This window comes from Octodon degus, unplaced genomic scaffold, assembly GCF_000260255.1.
Source record: "Octodon degus isolate 3935 unplaced genomic scaffold, OctDeg1.0 scaffold00123, whole genome shotgun sequence".
NCBI classification, from domain to species: Eukaryota; Metazoa; Chordata; class Mammalia; order Rodentia; family Octodontidae; genus Octodon; species Octodon degus.
In genome coordinates this window covers 1,871,449-1,893,323 of record NW_004524699.1, presented here as the reverse complement: position 1 = coordinate 1,893,323, position 21,875 = coordinate 1,871,449, and the positions used below count along the sequence as shown (strand labels likewise).

At 61.4% G+C, this 21,875-nt stretch overlaps 2 protein-coding genes and 2 non-coding genes across 4 annotated transcripts; 3 read left to right on the top strand and 1 right to left on the bottom strand.

The window, feature by feature from the left end:
- The first annotated feature begins 3,014 nt into the window (after positions 1–3,014).
- LOC111812403 (von Ebner gland protein 1-like) lies at positions 3,015–6,447 on the top strand. The gene is made up of 5 exons (XM_023700244.1): positions 3,015–3,472; positions 3,800–3,933; positions 4,814–4,884; positions 5,365–5,475; positions 6,218–6,447. Exons 1-5 carry the CDS (start codon positions 3,404–3,406, stop codon positions 6,445–6,447), a joined length of 615 nt encoding a protein of 204 aa, XP_023556012.1. The 5' UTR covers positions 3,015–3,403.
- A 6,361-nt stretch (positions 6,448–12,808) lies between these two features.
- LOC111812432 lies at positions 12,809–12,939 on the top strand. The gene has a single exon (XR_002817946.1). It is a non-coding gene; the product is annotated as a small nucleolar RNA SNORA17 (small nucleolar RNA).
- Positions 12,940–14,016: 1,077 nt separating this feature from the next.
- Positions 14,017–14,152, top strand: LOC111812430. Its single transcript, XR_002817944.1, has one exon. It is a non-coding gene; the product is annotated as a small nucleolar RNA SNORA43 (small nucleolar RNA).
- A 2,064-nt stretch (positions 14,153–16,216) lies between these two features.
- Fam69b (family with sequence similarity 69 member B) lies at positions 16,217–21,875 on the bottom strand (the record flags this gene model as incomplete). Its single annotated transcript, XM_004640382.2, has 5 exons — positions 16,217–17,091; positions 17,459–17,635; positions 17,733–17,840; positions 19,720–19,854; positions 21,825–21,875. Coding segments are annotated over 5 exons (1,284 nt in total), but the record flags the coding sequence as incomplete, so codon positions are not given.

Below are 21,875 nucleotides of genomic sequence, written 5' to 3'. Positions count from 1 at the left end.
GCCTGGAGGGATGAGAAGCCCGGTGTGGGAGGTGTGACCCCACTCAGTCGCCACGGCTGTCGCTGCTCCGGACAGCCAACAGGACCTTGATGGGGATGTGAGGGACAGCTGTGACAGGCCTGGCCCATGAGGTCCCTGTAGGCCAGGCAGTCAGGTGCCATCCTGCCAGGGAAGTGACTGTGCTGGGCTTTGGGCTCTGGACCAGAGGAACAGAGACACGCAAGGTGCACAGCTGAACACACACAGACCCAGGCTGCAGCGTTGTGGGTCGGCTCCTGGAGCCCCCGGGGGACAGTCAGGACCAGGACACGCGGTGGGGCGATGGCACAGAGTGGACTCGAGGCTGGGAACGGGGCCTGTGTCTGACTCACCTTCCCTGGGGGGGGGGCATCAGCAAGGTCTCCAGGTGTCCCCACCCCAGGCCTCCCTTGGTCACCCAGGAAGACGCTGTGTCTTGCGTCACTGCACCATGCAGGGCTCTGCTAGGAAGAGGGGAGGAAACTGTCCAGACTTTGACTATGTGGGACAATGGGACAGTGGGTGAGCGTCACCCCAGGCTCTAAAGCCTCATTATGTCTGTATGTTGCTTAAAGGTGTTGTTCGGCCGCAGCTGACAGGGCACTGTACCCAGGCAGAAGGGCCCTTTCCTCTCCGCACACACGGACAAGTCCTCAGCAAGTCAGGATTTCTCCCTAGAGCCCTGCACCCCAGGACGCGGAGAAGATGGCTCACACACCTGCATCGGAGACACACGCACTGTCTCTTGGGTGGGCATCACGGCCCAAAGGCTGGCCTACCCCTTGAGCCCAATGTGACCCAGGTGCCTGGTCAGCTGGGCTCCAGGTGGCCCTGGCTGCAGAGGGCCGCGGTCCCTTAGGCCTCCAAAGAGGGACAGTCCCTGTGAAAGCTGCCTTGTGTCCGGGGGCTGGTGGGGCTGAGGGTCCCAGTCCCCTGCCACTCTCTGTTGCTTTGGGGCATTAGGTTTTCAGTGTCATTAAAACCCATGAAAGTGACACACAGAACTGAGGCCGAGCTCCTGGCCTCCCCGTCCTGTGTAAATGCGGACACATGCCCAGCAGTCTGGACACTCCGTGCTTCCCATTTCCTAACTGTGACAACAGCTCTGAGACTAGACATGAGGAGGAGCAGAGCCCAGGCCCACTCTCCACCTTAGCAAATCCAGTTTCATACACTTGCTTCAAATTACTTTTAAGTGGGTGTTAGACCTAAGACATCACCAGGGCTGGACTGGTGCTGCAGGGCTAGAAATTTCTGTAAAATTAGTAGGACTCTTTAGAAAATGATGATTAGGAATCTAAATTTGGTATGAAAAATATTTTATATAGAGAAAAAAATCATGAAATCATGATAAAGTTGGCAAAAATCAGACTATTATAATAAACATCACCAAGTAGGAGGAAAAAAAGAATTTGATTAATTACTGCCTGGCACACCCGTGCAAAAATTCTTCTTGTACCTTTTGGTGGCTGCCCCCAATCAGTGCTTCCTAGGAAATTGATTTTACGTGATTTCCTGTAAGTACAGCGGAGATGATGCAGGCTTTCCCCTCCACGGGGCTGGAAATCCAGCTTCATCCCAATGTCTGGGATACATCAAACAGGCGGCTCCCCACCTAGGGGGCTCTGCAGGGACTTGTGTAGATTCCACCCCGTGATCAGTGCTACTTGTGTCGTCGCCCTTGTCAGGCTTCGCTCGAGTTGTAACCCTTCCCCCGAGCCTCATTCGCTCACACTTGGGGCTTTTCAGAGCTGGCTGGATCGAGAATGTGAGATATTGGAATTAAGGGTGTGTGCTGCTGAATTAGTCCACTGACTGGACTTAGCGTAGTTCTGGGTGTGCTGGGATGGACTTACTGAAGTCAGAGGCCCCACCCCTGTAAGGAGACGTCCAGCCTGGGTGGGATAAGAGGGAAAGGGAGGCTTGCTTCCCTGCTTTGCTGCCCCCACCCCCCGCCCTGCCAGGGAGTGCCTCTCCTCTGCCCGGGCCCTCTCTGCCAAGTTGCCTTGCTCTGGAACTAGACAACTACGGACTGCAAGCTTTACAAACTATGAGGTGAAATCAACCTTTCTTCCTTTAGCTTGTGGCTGTCCAGTATTTTGTCCCCGCAATGTAGAAGCAACTGAAGATGCCACCCAAAAGCCTGAATGGCCACAGCCCTCTCTGCTGGCCTTGCGACCTCACCAGTGTGTCTGCATCTGGGAGCCCCACACAGCCTGCCCTCGAAGTCCCGAGCAGGGCGACCGCTGTTGCTGCAGCTGCTTCTGTGTTGGCTCGCTTCTCCCCCGTGCTGCTTTCGCCTGAAGCGAGGCTTGGCCCAGCAGGTGTCTGTGTCTGTTTTTAAGATTTTTTGACTCTGGAGATGGCTCAGCAGCATAAGCACTTGCCTGGAAAGTGCAAGGTCCTGAGTTTGAACCCCAAGACAAAAAAATAAATAGATAAATAATTAATAAAAAAAGATTTCTTGGTGCTGGGGAGATAGAGCTCTGTAGCCTAAGTGCCTGCTTGGCAAACAGAGGACCTGAGCTCGATGCCTGGTACCACATACAGTGCCGGCCCCAAAACCGGCCGTAGAGGGGCATGCCTGTGATGCCAGCGCTGGGGCGGCTGAGACAGCAAGCACTCTGAGGCTGAACTGCACAGCGAGACCCTGCATCACGTAATCGAAAGCATCTACGTTTCTCTGTCCACCTGCCCTCTCCACTTGCGCTCCCGCTCTCTCCAGGTCACTGTGCTAGTGAGCTTCCCAGGGCCACCACAGGGCCCCTGAAGTCCACACTCCGTGAAGACAAGTGCTGGGCTTTCCCCGGCTTTGCCAACCTCTGAGATGTCTTTATTTTTTCTCAACATTTTACAAGATGCTGAGGATACAGCTCAGCAGATTAAGTGCCTGCTTGGCAAGGGCAAAGTCCTGAGTTCGATCCCTAGTACCAAAAAAAAGAAAAAAACTTCACAAGAGTTAAGCTGGGCATGGTGTTCCAGGGTGGATGCGATTCTCCCTCTGTCTGTTAGAGACCCTAATCCACAGTCTGCTGGAATTGGTGCCCTTAGAAATCTGCCACCGTCCGCACCTCTCCTCTGCAGGGCTTCGTCCCTCCTTTGTGGCCATTTGACTTAGCGTTTTGGCTCTGTCCAGGGTGCTCTGCAGCTCTCTGTCACTATGCAGGGGTGGAACTGACTGCTATTCAGCAGCTCCAGGGAGCGTGACACTTTCTTGCTCTGCTGCAGAGCTGGCCCGGTGTCCACCCAGGAAGGGACCTGCAGTTCTCCTTGCCAAGTTCTCTGGGACCCCACGCCGAGCTGTATAAAGGGCGGCGAGTGAGGACCCAGCAGAGCTTCTCCCCGCATTGAGCGAGCTGTTGGACGCGGAAGGCACAGACCCAAGATGAAGACCTGGATCCTGACCTTCGGCCTCGGCCTCATCGCCACCCTGCAGGCCCAGGAGAACCAGGATGTGAGGCCCCACGGGCAGGGCCTGCGGGGGCAGGCGGGGGAAGGGACTGCCCGAGGGAGGCCCCATCCCTCCCTCCCACCCATGCAGACCCTCATGTTAGGGTCAGGCTTGAACTCTGCCCGAGGGAAACTTCAGACACAGCTGGAGGTGGCTGGTCTAGCAGGCCTGGGGTGCAGAGGGCAGTTGGGAGGTGAACCCACACCTCACATCCCTCAGAGTGAGGGCCGGGGAGCAGGCACCCCAGGGTCTGGCGAGGTCGGGGGCTGCGGGCTTGGCGAGCAGCGGCCCTGGCAGGGTTGCTGAGGCTGACAAAGTGACCTTCTCCAGGCCTCGAGCATCTGGTATCTGAAGGCTGTGGTGGCTGACAAGGGGCTTCCCAAGACAGAGGAGTCTGTGTCTGTGACCCCCGTGGCCATCAGGACCCTGGAGGGGGGCAACCTGGAGGTCGAGTTCTCTGTGCTGTGAGTGTGTGGAGTCCCAGGGCCGCTGGTCTCTGGCTTTGCCTTCCCTGCACAGGACAGCGGAGTTGGGGAGGAGACGGGCTGAGGGCCTTCTCAGCCCCTGTGGCCTTGGGGGTCACTGTCCCGCTGGGGGGAGCCCCCGGGGAGAGGAGGGAACCCCAAGCCAACCTCATGGGCCTCCTGGCCCCTGCGTGGAACTGCTGTCTGCCACACGGGTTCTCCAGACAGACGGGTGGGGCTGGGGCGTCCTGCAGACCCCAGACAAACCCTCCTAGGAAAGCCCTGCTGTGCTGACCGGCAGGAAGGGCCTCGCATGGCCAGGCAGTGCAGGGCTGCTGTGACATCCCCGTGGGCCTCCCACCCATGTGAATTCCACCTGCGTGCTCCCACGTGGCTCCCACCTGGCTGACACGTCTGTCTGTGCTCCCATCCTGAGAACCGGGCCTTAGGCAGCCAGTGACCTTGGCGGTGACCCTAGAGTTTGCTTTTCCTTTTGGCCCCCAGCCCCCAAGCTGAAGCTGCCCCTCGGTGGTGCAGGTGGCAGTGGACGTGGGCCAGTCCCTGAGGGTCTCCAGAGACAGAGGCCAGCTGATAGGACCCAGGCAGGGAGAGCTTAGGGCACTGAGCAACAGCAGAGATGACATCTATACACACAGAGCTCAGGTTCCCTCTGCAGGGAGCAGGATGTGTGGACGCTGTGGGGCCCTGGGGCTGCCCTGGGGGACATGGAGGACCCAGGGCAGCCTGGACTGGAGAGGCAGCAGGGCCGCTCCTCCTGGGGCTTGGCCTGGACCAGGCTACCTGCAAGGCACAAGGGTGGCTGCCGGGAGCAGGGGTGGTGCCTGGCGCCCCTGTGGCCCACCCAACTTCTGTTTTTCAGGGTCAGAGGTCAGTGTCATAACGTAAGCACCATCCTGGAGAAGACCGACCAGCCAGACAAGTTCACGGCCTGTGAGTCCCGGGGCTGTGGCCCTCACACACGGGGCAGTGGGGCAGCTGGCGCCTCCCGGTGGCCGTGGGCCTGAGATCCCTTCCCTCCTCTGACCCTATCATACGCCCTCCCTGTCCTCTCACCAGCCAGTTGGCCTTAAAGTCCAAACAGCTGACCACAAATCCCATACTGACCCGGCCACTTCTCCCCACTGGCTGTGGCTGAGCCCCTGGCAGAGGTCAGGAGCACGGCCGGCCTTCGTGGGAAGGGACTGCACTACCCAGCCCTCACCTCGGCAGGCCTCCGTTTGGTACTTGCTGGTTGGGGCCGTGACCGTCTCCTGGGGTGGCGTTGTGGGCTCCATGGCCTGGGGGTCAGGGACCCTCGGGCAGCCGGGTGGGTGCGCAGTCCGGGGGTTTGCTGAGCTGCACTCCAGGCCTTCTCGGATGCTTCCTGAAGGATCGGGCGGTCTGCTCAGGGCCTGTCGCTGTCCTGTGCAGATGGGGGCAAGCACGTGGTGTACATCATCCCCTCCTCCGTGGAGGACCACTACATCCTCTACAGCGAGGCCAAGTGGTCCAGGCACCAGACCCGAATGGCCGAACTCATGGGTGAGTCACGCCTCCCGGCACCTGGCACCTGGCAGCCTCCAGCTGCAGCCTCCCTCCTCCCTCCCCCGCTCCCCAGCCCCTAGGAGAAGCCACTGGCACCCAGGACCTGCGCGGTGTGCTAGCGTGGGGTCTATAAGGGTCTGGGATCACCTTGTCTAGGTCTCTGCTCCGGGAAGGCAGGAAGGAGGAGCTGTTCTAGGTGCAAGGGCACAGGTGTCACCAAGGTCAGCGGACAAGCCAGGGACCAGTGGGGGGACCCGCAGGGGGAGGCTGCAGTGTCCTCCAGGACAGGGGGGGGGTCAGGTTTGGGGACAGGAGCTGTGCTGAAAGCTCACCCCCACGCAGACACCCCACACCATTCCTCCCTAAAGACAAGGCCTCGGCATCCCCTGAGCTCGCCCCTAGCCAGGTGTGTGGGTGCTGAGCGCGCTCTTGGGGCGACACCGGTCCTGCGCCCCCTGCTTCCCTGGGGGAGCGCACACTGCTGAGGAGGGCACGCCTGAGTCTCCCGCTCCCTCGCTCACAGCTGGGCCGCCGAGGGTGCCTGGCGGGACCCTCCCAGTGCCTGGTGCTCCTGTCCCCAGGCTCTCCTCCCACCCCAGGCCTCCAGCCCAGCCCCAGAGGGTCGTCCAGGTCCCTCCCCAGTCGAGGCTGCCTGGCCTCCAGCCCAGAGTGCAGGTGCCAGCTCCGCCCAGCTCTGCCCCTAACACTCCTGTCCCGCCCGCCTTGGCCTCACCCGCAGGCAGAGACCCCGAAGTCCAGCAGGAAGCCCTGGAAGATCTTGCGAAGGTGGCAGAAGCCAGAGGCCTCGACGCGGACAGCATCGTCATCCCCAGGCAGAGGGGTGAGAGGGTCACTCCCGTGGGCCCCTGCCCCCACCCTAGGGGTGTCACTGAGGATGCCCTGGGGGAGCAGGCTGCAGCTGGCTCTGGCCTGGTCCTCTCTGGGCTGGTGGGAGGTGCTGGCCCGTGAGGTCCCTGGTCCTGTGGGACTCCGGGGTCTCCTGCATCCTGGCTTTCTTTCCTCAGCAGGAGCCTGCTCTCCAGAAAGCTCCTAGGGTGAGTCTCACGCGACGCCCTGGGGTTGATGGGCCGTCCCTTGTGGCCCAGCTCACCCAGCCCTGCTCCTGCTGGGAGGAGACCCCTCCTGGCCCGGAAGAGGTGGGATCTGTGACTGGGTCATCCTGGGCTACTGCACTGGCCTCAGGTTTCCTCTTGGGATGTCACTCCAAGACAGAGAGGACCCGCCATCCCGCACACTCCTGTGGGTGGGCTGATGGTGGAGTCGGTGTCCCTGGCCCTTGTCCCCAGGGTCCCTTATTCCCGCCTTGTGGGCAGGTAGAAAATCCCTCCCAGACCCCTTGGTCCTCAGTGGTCCTGCTGCCTCTGTTTACCCTGTGAGCTGCTGTAACGCCGTGCTGTACCATGGCTTTGGGACTTCAGGGGCCTGGAGCCTCGAGCTCTTCTGATGTCCAGAGTGGAGGCTCAGAGACCTCCCAAGACACCTGGTCCTCTCTGGGCTGGTGGGAGGTGCTGGCCCATGGAGGTCCCAGGTCCTGTGGAACCAGGTACAGCAGGGCAGGCTCCAGACAGTCCCATCTGTCCCCTGCCATTCTGCTGGTGGAAGTCACCTGTGCCCTTACCCTGTGGGTGAGGAGCTCTGTGGACAGCTTGGGGAAGGAGCCCTTGCTCCACTCTGACCCCCTCAGACAGGGAGCCCCTCACTGCCCACCTTCAGCCCTGCATCCCCTCCCCTCCCCTCCTCCTGGCCTCACTGACCTCAGCTCCTTTCCAGGCCAGAAAGCACCAGTCTAATGCAGCCCTAGGGTGGCACCACCAGAACCTCTGTCCTGGGGATGTGGATGGAGACCCTCCTTCCAGCGAGCCTCACCCCCTTCCCCCGGGCCCTCCTTTCCCCACTTTTGAATAAACAGCTTCAGCAGTTCCCTGAGTCTGTCTGTGGGGTGCTTGGGCCCCCTAGGGGACATCTGAGCAAGCAGGGAGCTGAGGGCCCGGCCTTGTCGGGTCGCTTGTGGGTGTGTTGGCCCGGTGCATGAGGCCCAGTGCTGGGATGGCGGCTGGTAGCCCTGCGTGAGTCCTGTGGGTGCTTTCTGCAGGTGCCGCCCACCTGCAGGTGATGCCCAGTTCTAGGTGGAGGCATTGATGGATGGTGAGACGGTTGTGAGGGTGACAGGGCAGGGCTCCAGCCCGCAGGTGAGGACCAGGTGGAGGCTGAGGCAGGCAGGAGATAAGGGCAGCTGCCCTTTAGGGCTCTGGTAGGGGGGCGTCACCCTGCAGGGTTATGGAAGGACAGACTAGGAATCTCATCATCTGGAATCCACAGTGGCAGAGGCCCGTTGGAGTCCCCTCCAAGCCAGGTCACCTGCAGCACTTCTGTGGCTTTCCAATCACACCCTACAAGACTGCAGGATGGGGCTGGCGAGATGGCTCAGTGGTCTAAAGCACCTACTTGGAACAAGCTTGGCAAAGCACAGGGACCATGGTTCAATCCCCCAGCACCACATGCCAGCCAGCCCGCCCCCTGGTGGGCTGAGCTGGCCACACACACACACACACACACACACACAAAATAAATAAATAAATAAATAAATAAAATTAAAAAAAAAAAAAGACTGCAGGGTGTGGGTCATCTGGCCACGCCTCTCTCATAGCCCCGCCCCAAACTCCAGGACCTCTGGACCGCTCCCCCAGCAACCCCGCCCCCAAAGTCCCATCATCTGACCACGCCCCTCATAACCCCGCCCCCAAGGCCTCAGCGCAAACCCAGAAAGCGTGAAAGGCCAGGGGACCCTTGACCCATGGACAGCCGCAGGAGGGAGCCACTCCCCTGTGGCTGTGTTGACACTCAGGTTCTGTACACTTGCGGGTGGAAAGTCCGGGTTGTCTGTGTCTCCATCTCTTAGACTCTGGCTCCTGGCCAGCCTTGACCAAAGCCAGGGACTAGAGGAGGAGGTGTCACCCTAGCCCCAGGTTCTATCCCTGCAGCCCCTGTGTCCAGGTGACAGGCTCCAGAGTCATGACCCTTTGCACGATGTCTGCCAGATGCACGCAGCCAGGCAGCACCCCACAGGAGTGTGAGGCCAGTTCCAGGGATTGGCAGGGGTGGTCCCATGGGGACATGGCACCCTTTACTTGTCCCGGGGTAGCCTAGGTGGCCAGGGGACCAGCATGCTTCTTTCTGCCACCTCTCTGGCCACTGACCAGAAGGAACTGCAGCTCAGAAGACGCCTGTTTCCCCTCTTGACTCTAGCAGCTCTCTCCTCTTTGAGGAGCCTCAGGAACAGGGACGGGGACAAAGCAGAGATCAAGGAGAGACCTCGAGGCCTTTTGCCCCGAGGTCAGCATGTGTCCCCCACCCCAGCAACTGCAGGAAAGTCCCAGAAGTGAGGACTTGAGACCCCACACTTAACGCAGTCCCCACACCCTGTACCACCACGTGGAGAGCTGTGTTGTCACCTCTTGTCCTGGGACAGAGCACAAAAGCCCTGGGTACACAGAGCTGGGTCCTCTCCATCACCTCCTCAGGATGTGGGCCAAGGTTGGATCCCCACATGGACCCTGGTGCTCCTTCCCTACCACACGTGCTGTATGCTAATGCCCTGCACCCTTTCCCTGGGTTGAGCTGTTATCCTGAGTTGCAGGTGTGTCCCCAGGCATTGGCCTCTTCCAAAAGGGGTTCAGCCCAGGGCCCTATAGGGCCAGTGGCAAAGGAGGGCTCAGAGTCTGAAGCAATTCTGCTCTAGGCCACCCTATCCTGGGAGCCCTGGATGCCCAGGGATACTGTCTACCCATGACCACCCCACCCCCAGCCACAAGCACCCTTGGGTGGGGCCAGTGGCTGTCTCTCTCAGGCTCATGGGTTCTGTTGTCCCTGAGGCATATATGTCCCAGGTGGCGTGGGAGGAGGTAGCAGGCTGTGATAGGGGTGCAGAAAGAGCCCTCTCCAGGACACAGGAGGCCAGGGGTCAGGACAGGGTGCTGTTGGCCCTGTGCTCTGTTGGGGAGGCTCTGGGAGGGTCCCCTGGCAGCCTGACATGCCTCTGGGAAGAGATGGGGGGAGGCCCAGGAAATAGGGCAAAGCCACACATTCCAGCCTGGTGTGGTCCACAGCAGGCACATGGGCTGAGAAGAGGCAGGCTTTCCCCTGTGACCAGCACCTGGGGTGTACAGACCACATCCGGCCTGCCTTGGCCTGGCCCTGTCCTCATTCAGCAGCCCTCAGGAGGGGCCCTGGATTCCTAAAAACCCTGCTGGAGTGGAGGTTTAGAGGGGACGGCGTGGGCAGGAGGGTGGACCTTGGCCAGGTCCTAGGACCTTCCAAGTGGGAGCCCTTGGGTCTATGCTCCGCCAAGGGCACAGGGCATCGCTGCTGGGCCCCCCACAGGCGGCGGCTCTGGGGATCTGTGTTCAGCCAGAGGCAAGGAAGAGCGGGGCTCACAGGCGTGTGTCCTCACACTGGCCAGCATGACAGTTTTGAAAGGGTTCAAGGGCTGCTACACCTTCCTCCAAGTGGGGCAGATTGCAAGTGATGTCCCTGACAGCACGGAGTCCCTGAGGACTGTGCTCACGTGCGTGAGGGTGGGAGAGCCCTGCTGAGCCCACGCCCAGGACAACGCCGTCTGTCACCACCCCCAAAGTAGCCCACTGGTGTCCAGCCAAGGAAGGACAGTCTGGGAGCAAAACCTGACCAAGACCCCGAGGCTGAGGGAATTCTGCCGTTAGTCGGCCCTGGGCCTTCAGCCTGCTGGCTGACCTTGCAGGTGTTTGGACTTCCCAGGCTCCTGACAGTAAGAGTCAGTTCTTGAAACTAAATCTCTCAATCCTTCATTTCTATGTAAACCCATCCACCTACCACCTACCAAGTGCCGGTGGCCCATCTGTGCATCTGCCTGTCATAGACCCACTAAACCTGTCTTTCTCTCTATGTATAGTTTTTTGGGCCCATGTCTCTGGGCAACCCGAATAATGCAGTTTACACAAGGAAAGAGATTGTTTCAAATCTGGAATAATAGAGCTCTCAACAAAGAAAAGCCAGCACCAGTCGGTCACACAGGCGAACCTGTCCAAGTACTTGAAGTGGGCATAGCAATGACTCTTGGAGCTCTTGGGAAAGCACAAGTGGCCGTTTCCTCACTCCTGGGTGGGGCTGACACTGGGGCCGATCTCGCTGTGCGGCAGCACCAGCTGGCAGCTCGGGCTCGGGAGGGGTCACCAGGGCTGCCTCCAGGCCAGGAGCTGCTGCTGGGCCAGTTCTGCAGCTCTTGGTGGCTCTGGCTATCCTTTTTGTGTTCCAAGTATATCTTAATTATTTTTTTCTTTTTCTGGAACCGGGGATTGAACTCAGGACCCTGCGCTTGCCAGGCAAGCACTTACTCTACTGAGCCATCTCCCCAGTCCCTTTAGTGGCTCTGGACCCATTGTAGCGCCAGCTCTCCTCGCAGCAGCGAATCCGATACTAGATGCGGAGTCTGTGCTCCAGCCAGCGCTAGGCCTCCTGGTGGGGTGTGTGACAGCTGGGCTTGGTGGCAGGGGTGGCGCTGGCACAGGAGACCTGGTTGGCGCGGCTCTAGCGCTGGAGCCATCTCTGACTCTGGAGCCAGCAGAGCAGCTGGTGACAGTGCCAAGTCTGCACCTGGAGTCGGTGCCATAGTTTCTTCTGGATCAGTCCTGTTCTGGCTCGATGCAGGAACAGTTCTGGCCCGCAGCGGACATGGGCTACCCCGCCTCCAGCCTGGCCACCTCCCAAGAACTAAAGGATTTGTTTTTGTTTTTGTTTGGCGGTACCAAGACCTTGAGCTTGCCAGGCAGATGCTTATGCCACGGAGCTGTCTCCCTGGCCCAGGACTAAAGGATTTGGAATAGACAAAAAGCTCTGCCCACGAGGGTCGCCTGCGGGTCACCCCCAACTGCACAGGCGGCCCTCCGTGCTAACTGGGCAAACAGGCGTGCCACAGGCCACGCAGGAGTGGGTGCACTGTGTGGCTCCCGCTCTGCCAGGGCGAGGCAGGAAGGTGCCCAGGTGGCTAAGAAACCTGCAGAACCTGCGTAAAAGAGAAGGCAAGCACGGCGGTCCCGGGTACGGGAAACGCCGGTTGCCCGCAGGTGGCTCGGGGTGGCGGCCTGGGCCAAGGCCCTGCGCGCCTGGAGCAGGGCAGGGAGGCGTGAATGTCGGGGAGGGGTGCACTGCGGGACGCGGGACCCTGGGTGCGTTCCGCGGCGCCCCTGAGACAGCCGGGCTGCGAGCCGAGGCGTCTCAGCGGTGCACCGGGAGCCGCGCGCCGGCCGCTGGAGGGCGCTGCGGCGGCGGGGTGTGTCCCTCGCGGGCCGCCGTCCGCGCTGGTATAAAGCACGCGGCGCGGGCTCGCGCGGCCTCTCGGCAGCCATGGAGGGCGGGCGTCGCGTGGGGGCTCGGCGGCCAGCGTGTCCCGGGGCGAGGCGAGGCCGCGCGTGTCCGAGGAGGTGGGCCCGGGACGTGGACGGGAGGGGTGAACTGACCTTTTCCTTGGAAGGCAGCTGCCATTTTTATTTGTGCAATAGGGTTTTTTTTTTTTAATATACTTGGTACAGAGTCTGCGCAGCTCGGACTCGTAGCGATCCTCCTGTTTTCAGCCTCCCCAGCGTTGGGATTACAGGCGTGCGCCGCTGCGCCCCCACGGCGGCCAGCTCGGCGCTCCGGGGCTGGGGGCCGGGGATTGAACCCCCAGATGCGTTAGGTGCAGGGGAGGCAGGAAGACGGGTGGCGGCGCACGCCTGCAGTGCCAGCACCCGCAAGGCTGAGACGGGCGGATCGCCACGAGTTCAGACCGGCCTTCCCTCCGCAGCGTGGCCTGCGTGAAGAGAACGAAAAAGCGGGTGGAGTTGGGCCTCTGGGTAGCCCGGGCCGTGGGCCGCGCGGGAGGGTGCGCGCCGGGAGGGAGGGTGGTCTTGGATGCGGGTACGGGTCAGGCGTCACCCCAGCCTCAGGCGGAAAGGGTGGGCTGCCGGAAGACCAGCCTGCGGGGCTCGCTATTTCAGGAATGCAGGTGATGTGGCCTGCATTTCTCCGCACGGAACCAACTTTAGGCCAAAGGCCTATTTGGGCTGGGGTGTTTCACTCGTCCCTGGGGCCGTGGTTCTAGGCAGCGCCGTGTGGTGCTGTCCTCTGAGGTCTGTGCGAAGCATGTTCTTTCCTGCCCTAGGGAGTTTGCCTGCTGGAGACGACTCCTGTAAGGAGGTGCTGGAGTGCGCCCGAGTTGGCAGGTTGGTGCTGGAGCAGGTCCCTACACACCGACGCTCCCGTGGCGGCCTGCACCCCGGGTCCTCAGCCTGCAGACACTGCCCCTCGAGGCGTTGCAGGCCTGGCTGCTGTGTTACGCCTGCGTCACTGGGCGGCAGAGAGAATGAGGCTATGTCTACGCTCAGCGTTCCGACCCGTGAACGCCTGAATGATTAGTAGCCTGACACTGGCGTGCCCGTTTGGGGTGGTGTGTGCTTACCAGCTACCGGGGGCCTGGCGGGGGAGGCCACCCTCCTGATACCCTCAGCCACCTGAGGTTCTTGGTGCTTTCAAAGCAGGAAATGGAGGTGGTCCACTGCCTGCATGGAGGTGCTTTGTAGGCTGCCTCCTTGAAAACCAAAGGAGGCAAGTGGCCCTTTGGTTTGTTGTGAGACAGGGTCTCACTGTGTAGTCCAGACTGCCCTTAAGCTCATGGCAGTACTGCCTCAGCCTCCCAAGGGCTGGGGGTACAGGCCTGCACCAGCATGCCTGGTTTGTGCTGACAGTTGTACCAGCTTCCAAGGTGCCAGGATGTGAGGAAGCAGCTTTTTTAAAACGCAGATTCTTATTCCCAATGCTGCTGGCCGAGGCAGAAGGATCACGAGTCCAAGCCCAGCCTGGGATACTTAGATCTTGTCTCCGATTTTAAAATAGCACTGGGGGTATAGTATATGTCAGTGTTAGGGCCCGGGGCCACTCCTTGTGCCTTGAGAAAGGAAATCCCAGAGATCTTGCTGTGTCCCCTTCTCCCTCACTGAGGACCACCTATCACTGGTAGCCCTGGGAGAAGGTAGACGTGAGGGTACAGAACGATTGAGTGTGGTGCGTCATTTGTGCTGTCCTCTGGCAGCAGGGAGGGTTCCTTACCCGCATTCGGTGCAGCTTGCGACACGAGTTCCATCGAGACAGCGGTCTGCACCTTGTCCTCCTGTGCAGCCCCCTTGTGCGGGCGCTCCCCCGGGTTTGCATGCTGGAGTGCGAGAGCGCTGGCTCAGCTGCTGGCCCTCCTGTAAGGGAGGAGGTGAAGCTCGATCCAGTGCGCTTGTATAGGAAGACCGCGCGTGAGGTTTGACTCTGTCCCGTTTCAGCCACTGTTACACTTTATTTTTTGGTGTTCAATGCAGGAAGGACGGTGACCCGAGCCTGCTTGCTGTGGTGCCCAGCTGGCAGAACCAGCCATGAGCTGCACCCGAGTCAAGGTTAGGAGAGACCCAAGCCAGACCTGGGTGGGGTGCTGGCTGCAGGGGTGCTGACTGCCCTGCAGATGGGGTCCTGGCCTCCAGCACCATGGGCACAGCCACTCCTCTGTTCCTGTGACTTCGGGGCAAAGAGCAACTGGCTATTTCTACGCTCAGTGTTCAGAGACCAGTGAGCACTAAGAATGGTTTATAGCCTGACACTGCAGAACAGCAGCGGGGGCTGTGGGCTCAGGGCAACTGCTGTGGCCACTTTCCGGACAGCCAATGGGGCAGCCAGGCCCTCGTGCCTAGACTTCTTCATGAAAGTGGGCATCCTGGGGGGACAACCACCGCGCCAGTGGACACCACCTGTGTTCTGCCCAGTGTCCTCACTCCAGGCAGGGAGCCGCCTCTGGTCTATCTGGGCCTGGGGAGGACAGCAGAGGTACCCACTGGCTTTGTCCTATGGGTGAGGCCAAGATTGGGGCGCTCGTGGGTTCTCCAAAGCTGCAGTCCAGCCTTGGCTCCCGTGATTCACTGTCCCTCTTGGAGGTGGAGGCCAGGGCTGCTGCTCCCTGACCTGGGAGGGCCAGAAGTCAATGGTGCCGCGCCTTGCTGGGTCTAGCTCTGCAGTTGAGGTGCTTGGACTGGCTCCCTGGCTTCCTGTGGAGAGCCCAGGTGAGCACAGCAGTGACCACCTCCCCACCCACCCCCGTCTGACCCCTCCCCTCTGCCTCTTCCAGATCTGTGAAGGATGGGGTCTGGCGCCAGCCCTTTGGCCTTGCAGGCAGGCACAGGTGCAGCTCCTGGACCATGGACCCCCATGCAAGTGGCCCCTGCAGCGTGTCACTGGGTAGAGGACCCCGAGGACACTGCGCATCTGGCTGGGCCTTGGCCAGTGCTCTGCTGTGCAGCTCCCTGCAGGGCAGGCTGGGGACGCGGGGACAGGACTGAAGTCTCCATTCTCTTGGCTGTGTCTTTGCTGACTGACAGGAAAATACAGCAGGGCTCGGGGAGCAGCTGGACGCGCAAAGTACACTCAACGCAGGACTAAGCCAGCCCGAGAACGTGGGCGCTCCTCGAGCCTGCTGTTGCGGCTTCACTGACTGCTGAGTGGAGAGGCTGAGCTTAGTAACCTCGAGGGCACCAACTGCTTGGGGTAGTTCCTCCCAAGAAACAGGAGCTCCACCCGACCCAGCTTTTTGTCTCTTCCTCCTCCTCCCGGGGTACAGCGAGAGCTCCATAGAGCTCTACACAGGAAAACCCAACCTTTGAGTAGAAGGCCAAGTTTTCCTCAGCACTGACAAGGGGCAAGTTGTGGTTGGAACCTAAGAATTTAAACTGGAATGGCTGGGGGTTTTACACACAAAAAAAGCAAAGTGAACTAAATAAAAGGTGTGTTGGTGTGCTTACTTGGGAGCGTCACCACTACAGTGGAAAGCCCAACAAGAGACCTGCATGGGGAGCAAGGCCTGAGGCAGGGGGACCTTCCTGTCATGGAGGAGAGGCGGACCCCTGGCCAGTGGGAATTCCCACTCATGTGGCTATTCCACAAAAACCAGTATGCAGGCAACAGTCCGAAAGTGGTGGCTCTGTAAACTGGCCCTCAGCTCACACTAACCCAGGCAGCCCTCCCTCAGCCTCCCAGGTGCTGGATTATAGGTGTGTGGCACTGTTGGAATAAAGTGGTACTTAGCACTAGCACCCTTCTTGCAGTTCGACACCACGTCTTAGGTCAGACTGGCTTTGAGCCTATGGTGACCTTCCTGCCTCACCCTCCCAAGTGCTGGGATCACAGGTTTGTACCCCCACCCCCAGCAAATCCTCTCTGTGCCAGACTTGTGGTACCACAGATAGAACTTGGTGCTTACGCTTGCCAAGTAGGCACTTAGGCGCTGTGCTATATCCCTGGCCCTGGCAGACATTTTAAACAAAACCTGCTGACAGCCTCTTCAAAGCCGAGAGGAACCCAGGCGTAACTCATAGTAGAGCACCCACCCAGCACAAGGAAACGAGCCTGGCACACCTGCAATCTCACCACTGGGAAGCTGAGGTAGGATGGAAAGATTGAGCCCAGCCTAGAAGTTGAGTGACTTGGTAAGGGCCTGTCTCAAAAATTAAAAGCTAGGGAGGTGTGTGTCAGGGTGAGGGCCCTGGCCGGCCAACTGATTGCTCCCAGGCACAGTTTGCAGGTTTCAGCTCGGACACCACAGCGTTTAACCCTTGGTGTCAAGATGACAAGGGGGGGCTGTGCAGTGGGTGGCAGCACAGTCCCCAGGCATCACACAAAAGCCATTTATTTACATTGCTCTTCAGAGGGCCCGTCCTGCCAGTGGCTGGCACTGGCTCCTCAGGAGTACTTGGTGTTGGAGATCTCCTTCCAGAGCAGCGTCTTGAGGTGGCTGAGCACCAGCGAGTGGTGGGCCTCCACCTGGCTAGCCAGCCCGCTCAGCGTGGTGCAGGTGCGCAGCTGCTTGCCCAGCTCCTCGCGCAGGTCAGCGGGCGCGCCGGGCAGCAGGTAGTCCTGCAGCAGCTCACACACCTTGGCCAGGTTGGGCTGGATGAGGTCACCCTTGCACTGCCGCATAAGCCGGTCGCAGGGCGCCCTGCAGTCACGCCCGTAGGTGCAGTCGGCACTGTGCTCGCAGCGGCGGCCCTGCAGGAAGCGGCGCACCGTGGCCTCAGGTGCCACCTGCTGCAGGTCTGCCATCTTGAAATCATAGGTGGCCGTGTGGCCCACGTTGGCCAACGTGGTCTCGCACATGTAGAAGGTCCCGTAGGATCCGTGGAAGAGCTCCTCCACGAACTCCAGCAGGCCAATGGCAATCTTGGCCCGCCAGGGCCACGCAGGCCCAAACCACTGCTGCAGAGCACTGTGCAGCGCAGGTGGCAGCAGCGGGCGCAGCAGCGGGGGCAGCGTGGCTCCGGGCCAGGAGCCATGGGGAATGCCCTCGGTGAGGTAGAGGTCCCCGCAGCAGCCCAGCAGCCGCGAGGCATGCTCCTTCTCCTGCAGGGACAGCAGCAGCAGGAACTCGTTGCGCTGCAGCAGGGCCCACACGGACTTGGCCTCTGCCAGGGACACTCGGCTGTCCTTGTTGAAGTCGGCCATGAGCAGGACCTGGCCGACCAGCGCCGGCAGGGAGGGCAGGTCTCCCAGGTTTGTCTGGTGTAGGGACCAGAGGGGAGGAAGGCCAAGTCCTGGGGAGGCCAGGAGCTCCACTCCACCCGCAGAGCACAGGACCTGCCCACCCCTCTGGCTCTCCAGGGCCAGCAGAACCGTGCAGCAGCAGGCCAGGACCTCTGCTGTTCAGGTCCCAGCCCACCTGGCACAGCTCCCGCATGCCAGCTCGTCCTGGGAGTGCATGAGGGCCACACGCCCTGGTGCTGGCTGGAGGCCCAGGTGGCAAGGCCACCCCCAAGGCACCCAGGCTGTGCCCACTCACCCACCCCACGGCCCTGGAAAGTTCCCTTTCCTGCTGCCTTTGCCTTCAGGGCCCCCTCTGGCCCCCCAGGCCTGGGCAGCAAGCTACCTTGAGGAAGCTCAGGGTCATCTCTCGGAACTCCTTGATGGACGTGCCCCGCGTGGGCTTGTCGAACAGCACAAGCTCCGGCCGGGGCACCGCCTCTGGCTGGGCCTTAGCATGCAGGGCCTCCTCGATGCTGCACTTGATGGTCACCTCCTTGTCCTGCCACAGTCCACTGTATACCTGGCCGGGGCCACGGGACCCTCTGTGTGGATGCCTGCCTCCTGCAGCGGGCACAGCCACGCCAGCAGCCTAGGCTCAGCCAGCCTTGTCTACATACCTGCTGGCTCGGGGCTGGGGACAGGCAGGTCCGCCACTCCACCGTGTGCAGCTCACACAGATCCCGGCAGATGGAGCCCGAGATGATGCCTTTGCGATACTGGTCACACTGGAGACACGGGGGCCGGGATGTGGCAGGGGTGTGGACGGGTGGCCACAACCCCAGCTTCATGGACGTCCTCAGTCCAAGGCCCAGAAGGGGCCCCCAGGAGGAGGTGTGTCACAGAGCAATGAGGCCACTAGAGTGGGCTCCGAGGGCGCCTGGGCCCAAAGCCCCTACCACACCAGCCAGTTGAGCGCAGGCCCTGGTGGAGGCCACAGCACTGCTCTCTGCCTTGCTGTGGCAGTTCCCACTGCCTCACGTGGCCTAGCACCCTGCCCTGGCCACCCCGCCTGCCACCCTAGCCTCTGTGACAGCAGGTCCCTGGCACAGCTCTAGGGAACTGAGTCCTCTCTGTGCAATGGACAAAGACGAGGCTCAGAAATACTGGGGCAGCCCAGGTCAAGTCCCCAGGGCAGGCAACCAGACAAGCGTCGGACAAGCCACATGGGCTCCACTAGCGTAAACCAATTCCTGTTACCTGTCCAAGGTCCTTGGGAGCACCCAGGCTGGCTCCTGGGTCCCCTGGGCTGTTGGGGGCCCTCGAAACTGCTCCACCTGAGCAGTGTCCTTTCCCCTGGCCTGGACATTTCTCCTGCCCCAGCCTACAAGGAGACCTCGCCCTGATGCCCCAAATCAAGAACAGGACAAGCCAGACCTCACAGCTGCGCCCCAGAGCTGAGCTGCTGGTCACTGTCAGCCCTAAAACAGCACGTGGGAATGAGCAGTGACCACTCCCTGCCTGTCCCTCCTGCCAGGCCTCCCCCAGGCCACCTCGTTAGCCAGAGGGCCAGGGAACTACATCCAGCAGTAGTCAAATCAGCCCAGCCCACCCTGATGTGCCCTGGAGGTGTGTCTGGGGTGCAGGTGTGTTCCTGGACCCATATCTCGGTTACCATGGAGCCCAGCAGCAGTGGAGCTGGTGGAGGGGGGAAGGGCAGAAGGCAGCAGAGCCAACCAGATGCACTGTGCCCGGCCACGTGAGCCCCAAGGGCAGTGTCTGTCCTGTGGCAGCTTGAATGATGGCTCCTCGTCCCAATTGGAAAAAGAACAGGCAAAGGCAAAGCATACTGTGGGGGTGGTTCCGCCACCTCCACAGGGGGTCCGCTCTGACCCCAGATGGGCACTAGTGACAGCTGCCCGTCCAAGGGGCTGTGGGTGCCTGAGAGGAGGCGCTGCTGGTGGCCACAGCAGCTTGCAGGGAGGCAGCGCTTCTGGGGCTGGGTCCTGGTGGACACCACCCGCTGTCCCCACCCCCCAACCCCTTCTCCAGGCCCGGGAGGAGCTGGCACAGACACTGAGTGGCAGCATGTTCAGCCCTCTCCGGATGCCCACTGCCCATCAGGTCCCCTCACTTCAGACTCAGTTTCCCTCTCTGCAGAATGGGCCAGAGTATGCAGTACCCAGCCCAAACGCCAATCACACAGGGACTGCGTGACCCCGGCACTGGCAGGTGATGCAGGGCCTCCTCTGGGAGGCGGGCCACGTCTCCAGCGCCCCAAGACAGCTTCACCTCTGGAACAGCGCCCTTGTCACAGGGCACCCTGAGGAGCGGGGAGTGACCTCAGAATGCGCCTGTGAGTGACGACCTGCTCACGTGCACCCCGACACCCATGAGCCGGCATTCCCAGGGCCTGCATGCTTGTTCTGACTTACACATCCTCCCAGGACAGTGGCATCGCTGGCAGGTCCCAGGAAATGGTGTGGGGAACCCACCCTGCAGCCTGCTTCCCTGGACCCAGAGGGAACAGGGACTCTCTCCAGGCTGGGGGAGACGCTTGCCCCCAGCCTCTGGAGCCCCTTCATCCATGCCTTCCCCTGCACCCTAGGCCGCCTCCAGCCCAAGGCACCATGTCTCCCACCAGCCCTTGCGGGGCCCCGCACTTACGATGACCACCTGACAGACATGGCCACGGCAGAGCTCCGAGTAGGACGAGTAGCGCACATACACCAGCCAGCTGCCCGCAAAGACGCCCAACCAGACCAGCGCCACGTACCTGACCCTGAGGCCCGGGAACCGGCCCTGAAGGGAGGAGCCTGTGAGGGTGCCTGCCCTGCACCAGAGTCCCCGTTGGCATGCTGCGGCCCTTTCCCAGCTTCCAGGCCCACTTCTAGGCCCACTGCCGGGCTGGCCAGCACCTTCTTGCAGCCCCCAAACCTCCCAGGGCTTGCCTTGCGGGGGGCAGCTAAAACCAGGTCAATGTGGGGGGCTGAGATAGCTTTCCTTTCCCAAACTTGTGTTCGCCCCATTCCCCAGCACTGCCCTGACAGGAGGCCAGGTGAGCTGCCAGGAGGGGAGCCGTGGCCTCCTCTTTCCTTGCCATGAGCTGAGACCCCAGGGCTTCCCCATCACACCCCGGAAGGCATCCGCAGCCTTGTGCATCACAGCCACAGCCATGGGTGACACACTCATGTACCCGTGGATAGGTGCTGAACCCTAGACGTCCACCCACACCATGGGTGTTACCAGCCTTAGCCAGGAAGCACCTCAGGACATGCCAGCAGGAAGGAGCCCGTCACTATGTGAGACCCCTGGGGTGGGCCTGTCATCTGCAGCCCCTCTGCTTCAGTTTCCCCAGTTGGCAGGTGGGTTCCAGAACTCCTGAATCCCAGCAGGGTCTCTGAGGGTGATGGCCAGGGACCCCATACCCTTGTACTGCAGCCTGTGGGAGAGGCTCGGACACTGTGAACCAGGACAGAGGGACAAGGAATGGCTCAGAGCCTGGCCAAGGAGTGTAGAAGCAGGCTGGAGGGTAGCTAGCCCCAGAAGACACTGCCTGTGGCCTGTAGCTGCTTGTCCCCAGCACAGGCAACTAGACATGCGACAGACAAGCCACACGGGCTCTGCTAGTGTAAACCATTTCCTGTTACCTGTCCAAGGTCCTTGGGACCCTGAAAAGGGACAGGCCAGGCTTCCCTCTGGGACCTCCCTGCTGGTCAAGCTTTCTCTGCCCTGGTTACCAGCTCCTCCCTGAAATGAGGCCACTGTCTGTCTCCTCGGGGACCAGGCCCAGCCCACTCAGTGGGGCACCCCCACCCAGCTCCCTGACTGCAGGGCACCGGGAAGCCACCCCAGGAGGAGCTATGCTGGCGGTTCCAAGTCCCAGCCAGAGAGAAGCAGGACTCAAGGTCCTGGGTCCAGATCAGGGCCCTACACTAATGCGTTTCCGTCAGATTTGACCATAATGAAAAACAGGAAAACGGCGACAGCGGGGGTGGGATGCTGCCAGGGCAGGGCAAGGTCAGGACTTCTGGCTGGGGGCCAGCAGGCAAGGGTGGGGTTGGGCTAGTGCTGGACCACGGGCCCACTCCTTTCCCAGCGCTCCTCGATGGGCCGCTAGGCCCTGGCACAGGTGGCTCTGGCCAGACTCTAGGTCTCCCTCCACCCCGGGGCATCCCTGAACCCTGGTGGGTGCCACTGTAAGGGGTCCCCAGCGGCTGTGTGGGGGCAGATGGCAAGCTCGGCTCTGCAGGATGTCCCTTACGCTGTGGAGCAGCACAGTGACCCCTGCCCAGGAAGCCAGCCTTGCCAGGAGGCATCCTGCCCCCACTGCAGAAAGCGCTGAAGGGCAGGAGCTGGGGCCGGGTACGGCCGCACCCCGCCCACCAGCTGGAGGGCACGCTGTCGCCCCTCCGCCCGCCGGGAAAGCATCCTTCCCGGCGAGCGAGCCTCCTCAGCGGCCCCCTCCCGGCCTGGCGACGCATCCTCGGCCCGGGCTCCCCGCGAGCCGGCGCCCAGCACGGTCTCTGCGGCCGGAGCTCCGCTCAGCGCCCCCTTCCCGGAGCGAGGCTGAGGCAGGCCGGGCACCAGCGCCTGCCCCGAGCGCTGGAGGACGGTGCGCACCCCGCAGCCGCGGGGGCCGCCAGGGACGGTGACTGCAAGGTCGCGGGGGTCGGGGTCCGGCTGGCGACATCCTCCCCGGAGACCCCGAGACCCCGGCCGCGGCGGCGGCGGCGACTGAGCCCGGGCCCCGCCCGCTCGCCCACGCCTACCTGCGGGCCCTTGGCGAAGGCGCACAGCAGCACCAGGGGCGCCAGGCGCCG

Coding starts and splice junctions, on each gene's coding strand:
- LOC111812403 (XM_023700244.1), top strand. CDS start 3,404: ATGAAGACCTGGATCCTGACCTTCGGCCTCGGCCTCATCGCCACCCTG. Junction 3,934..4,813: donor GAGGTCGAGTTCTCTGTGCT/GTGAGTGTGTGG, acceptor TCTGTTTTTCAG/GGTCAGAGGTCAGTGTCATA. Junction 4,885..5,364: donor GCCAGACAAGTTCACGGCCT/GTGAGTCCCGGG, acceptor TGTCCTGTGCAG/ATGGGGGCAAGCACGTGGTG.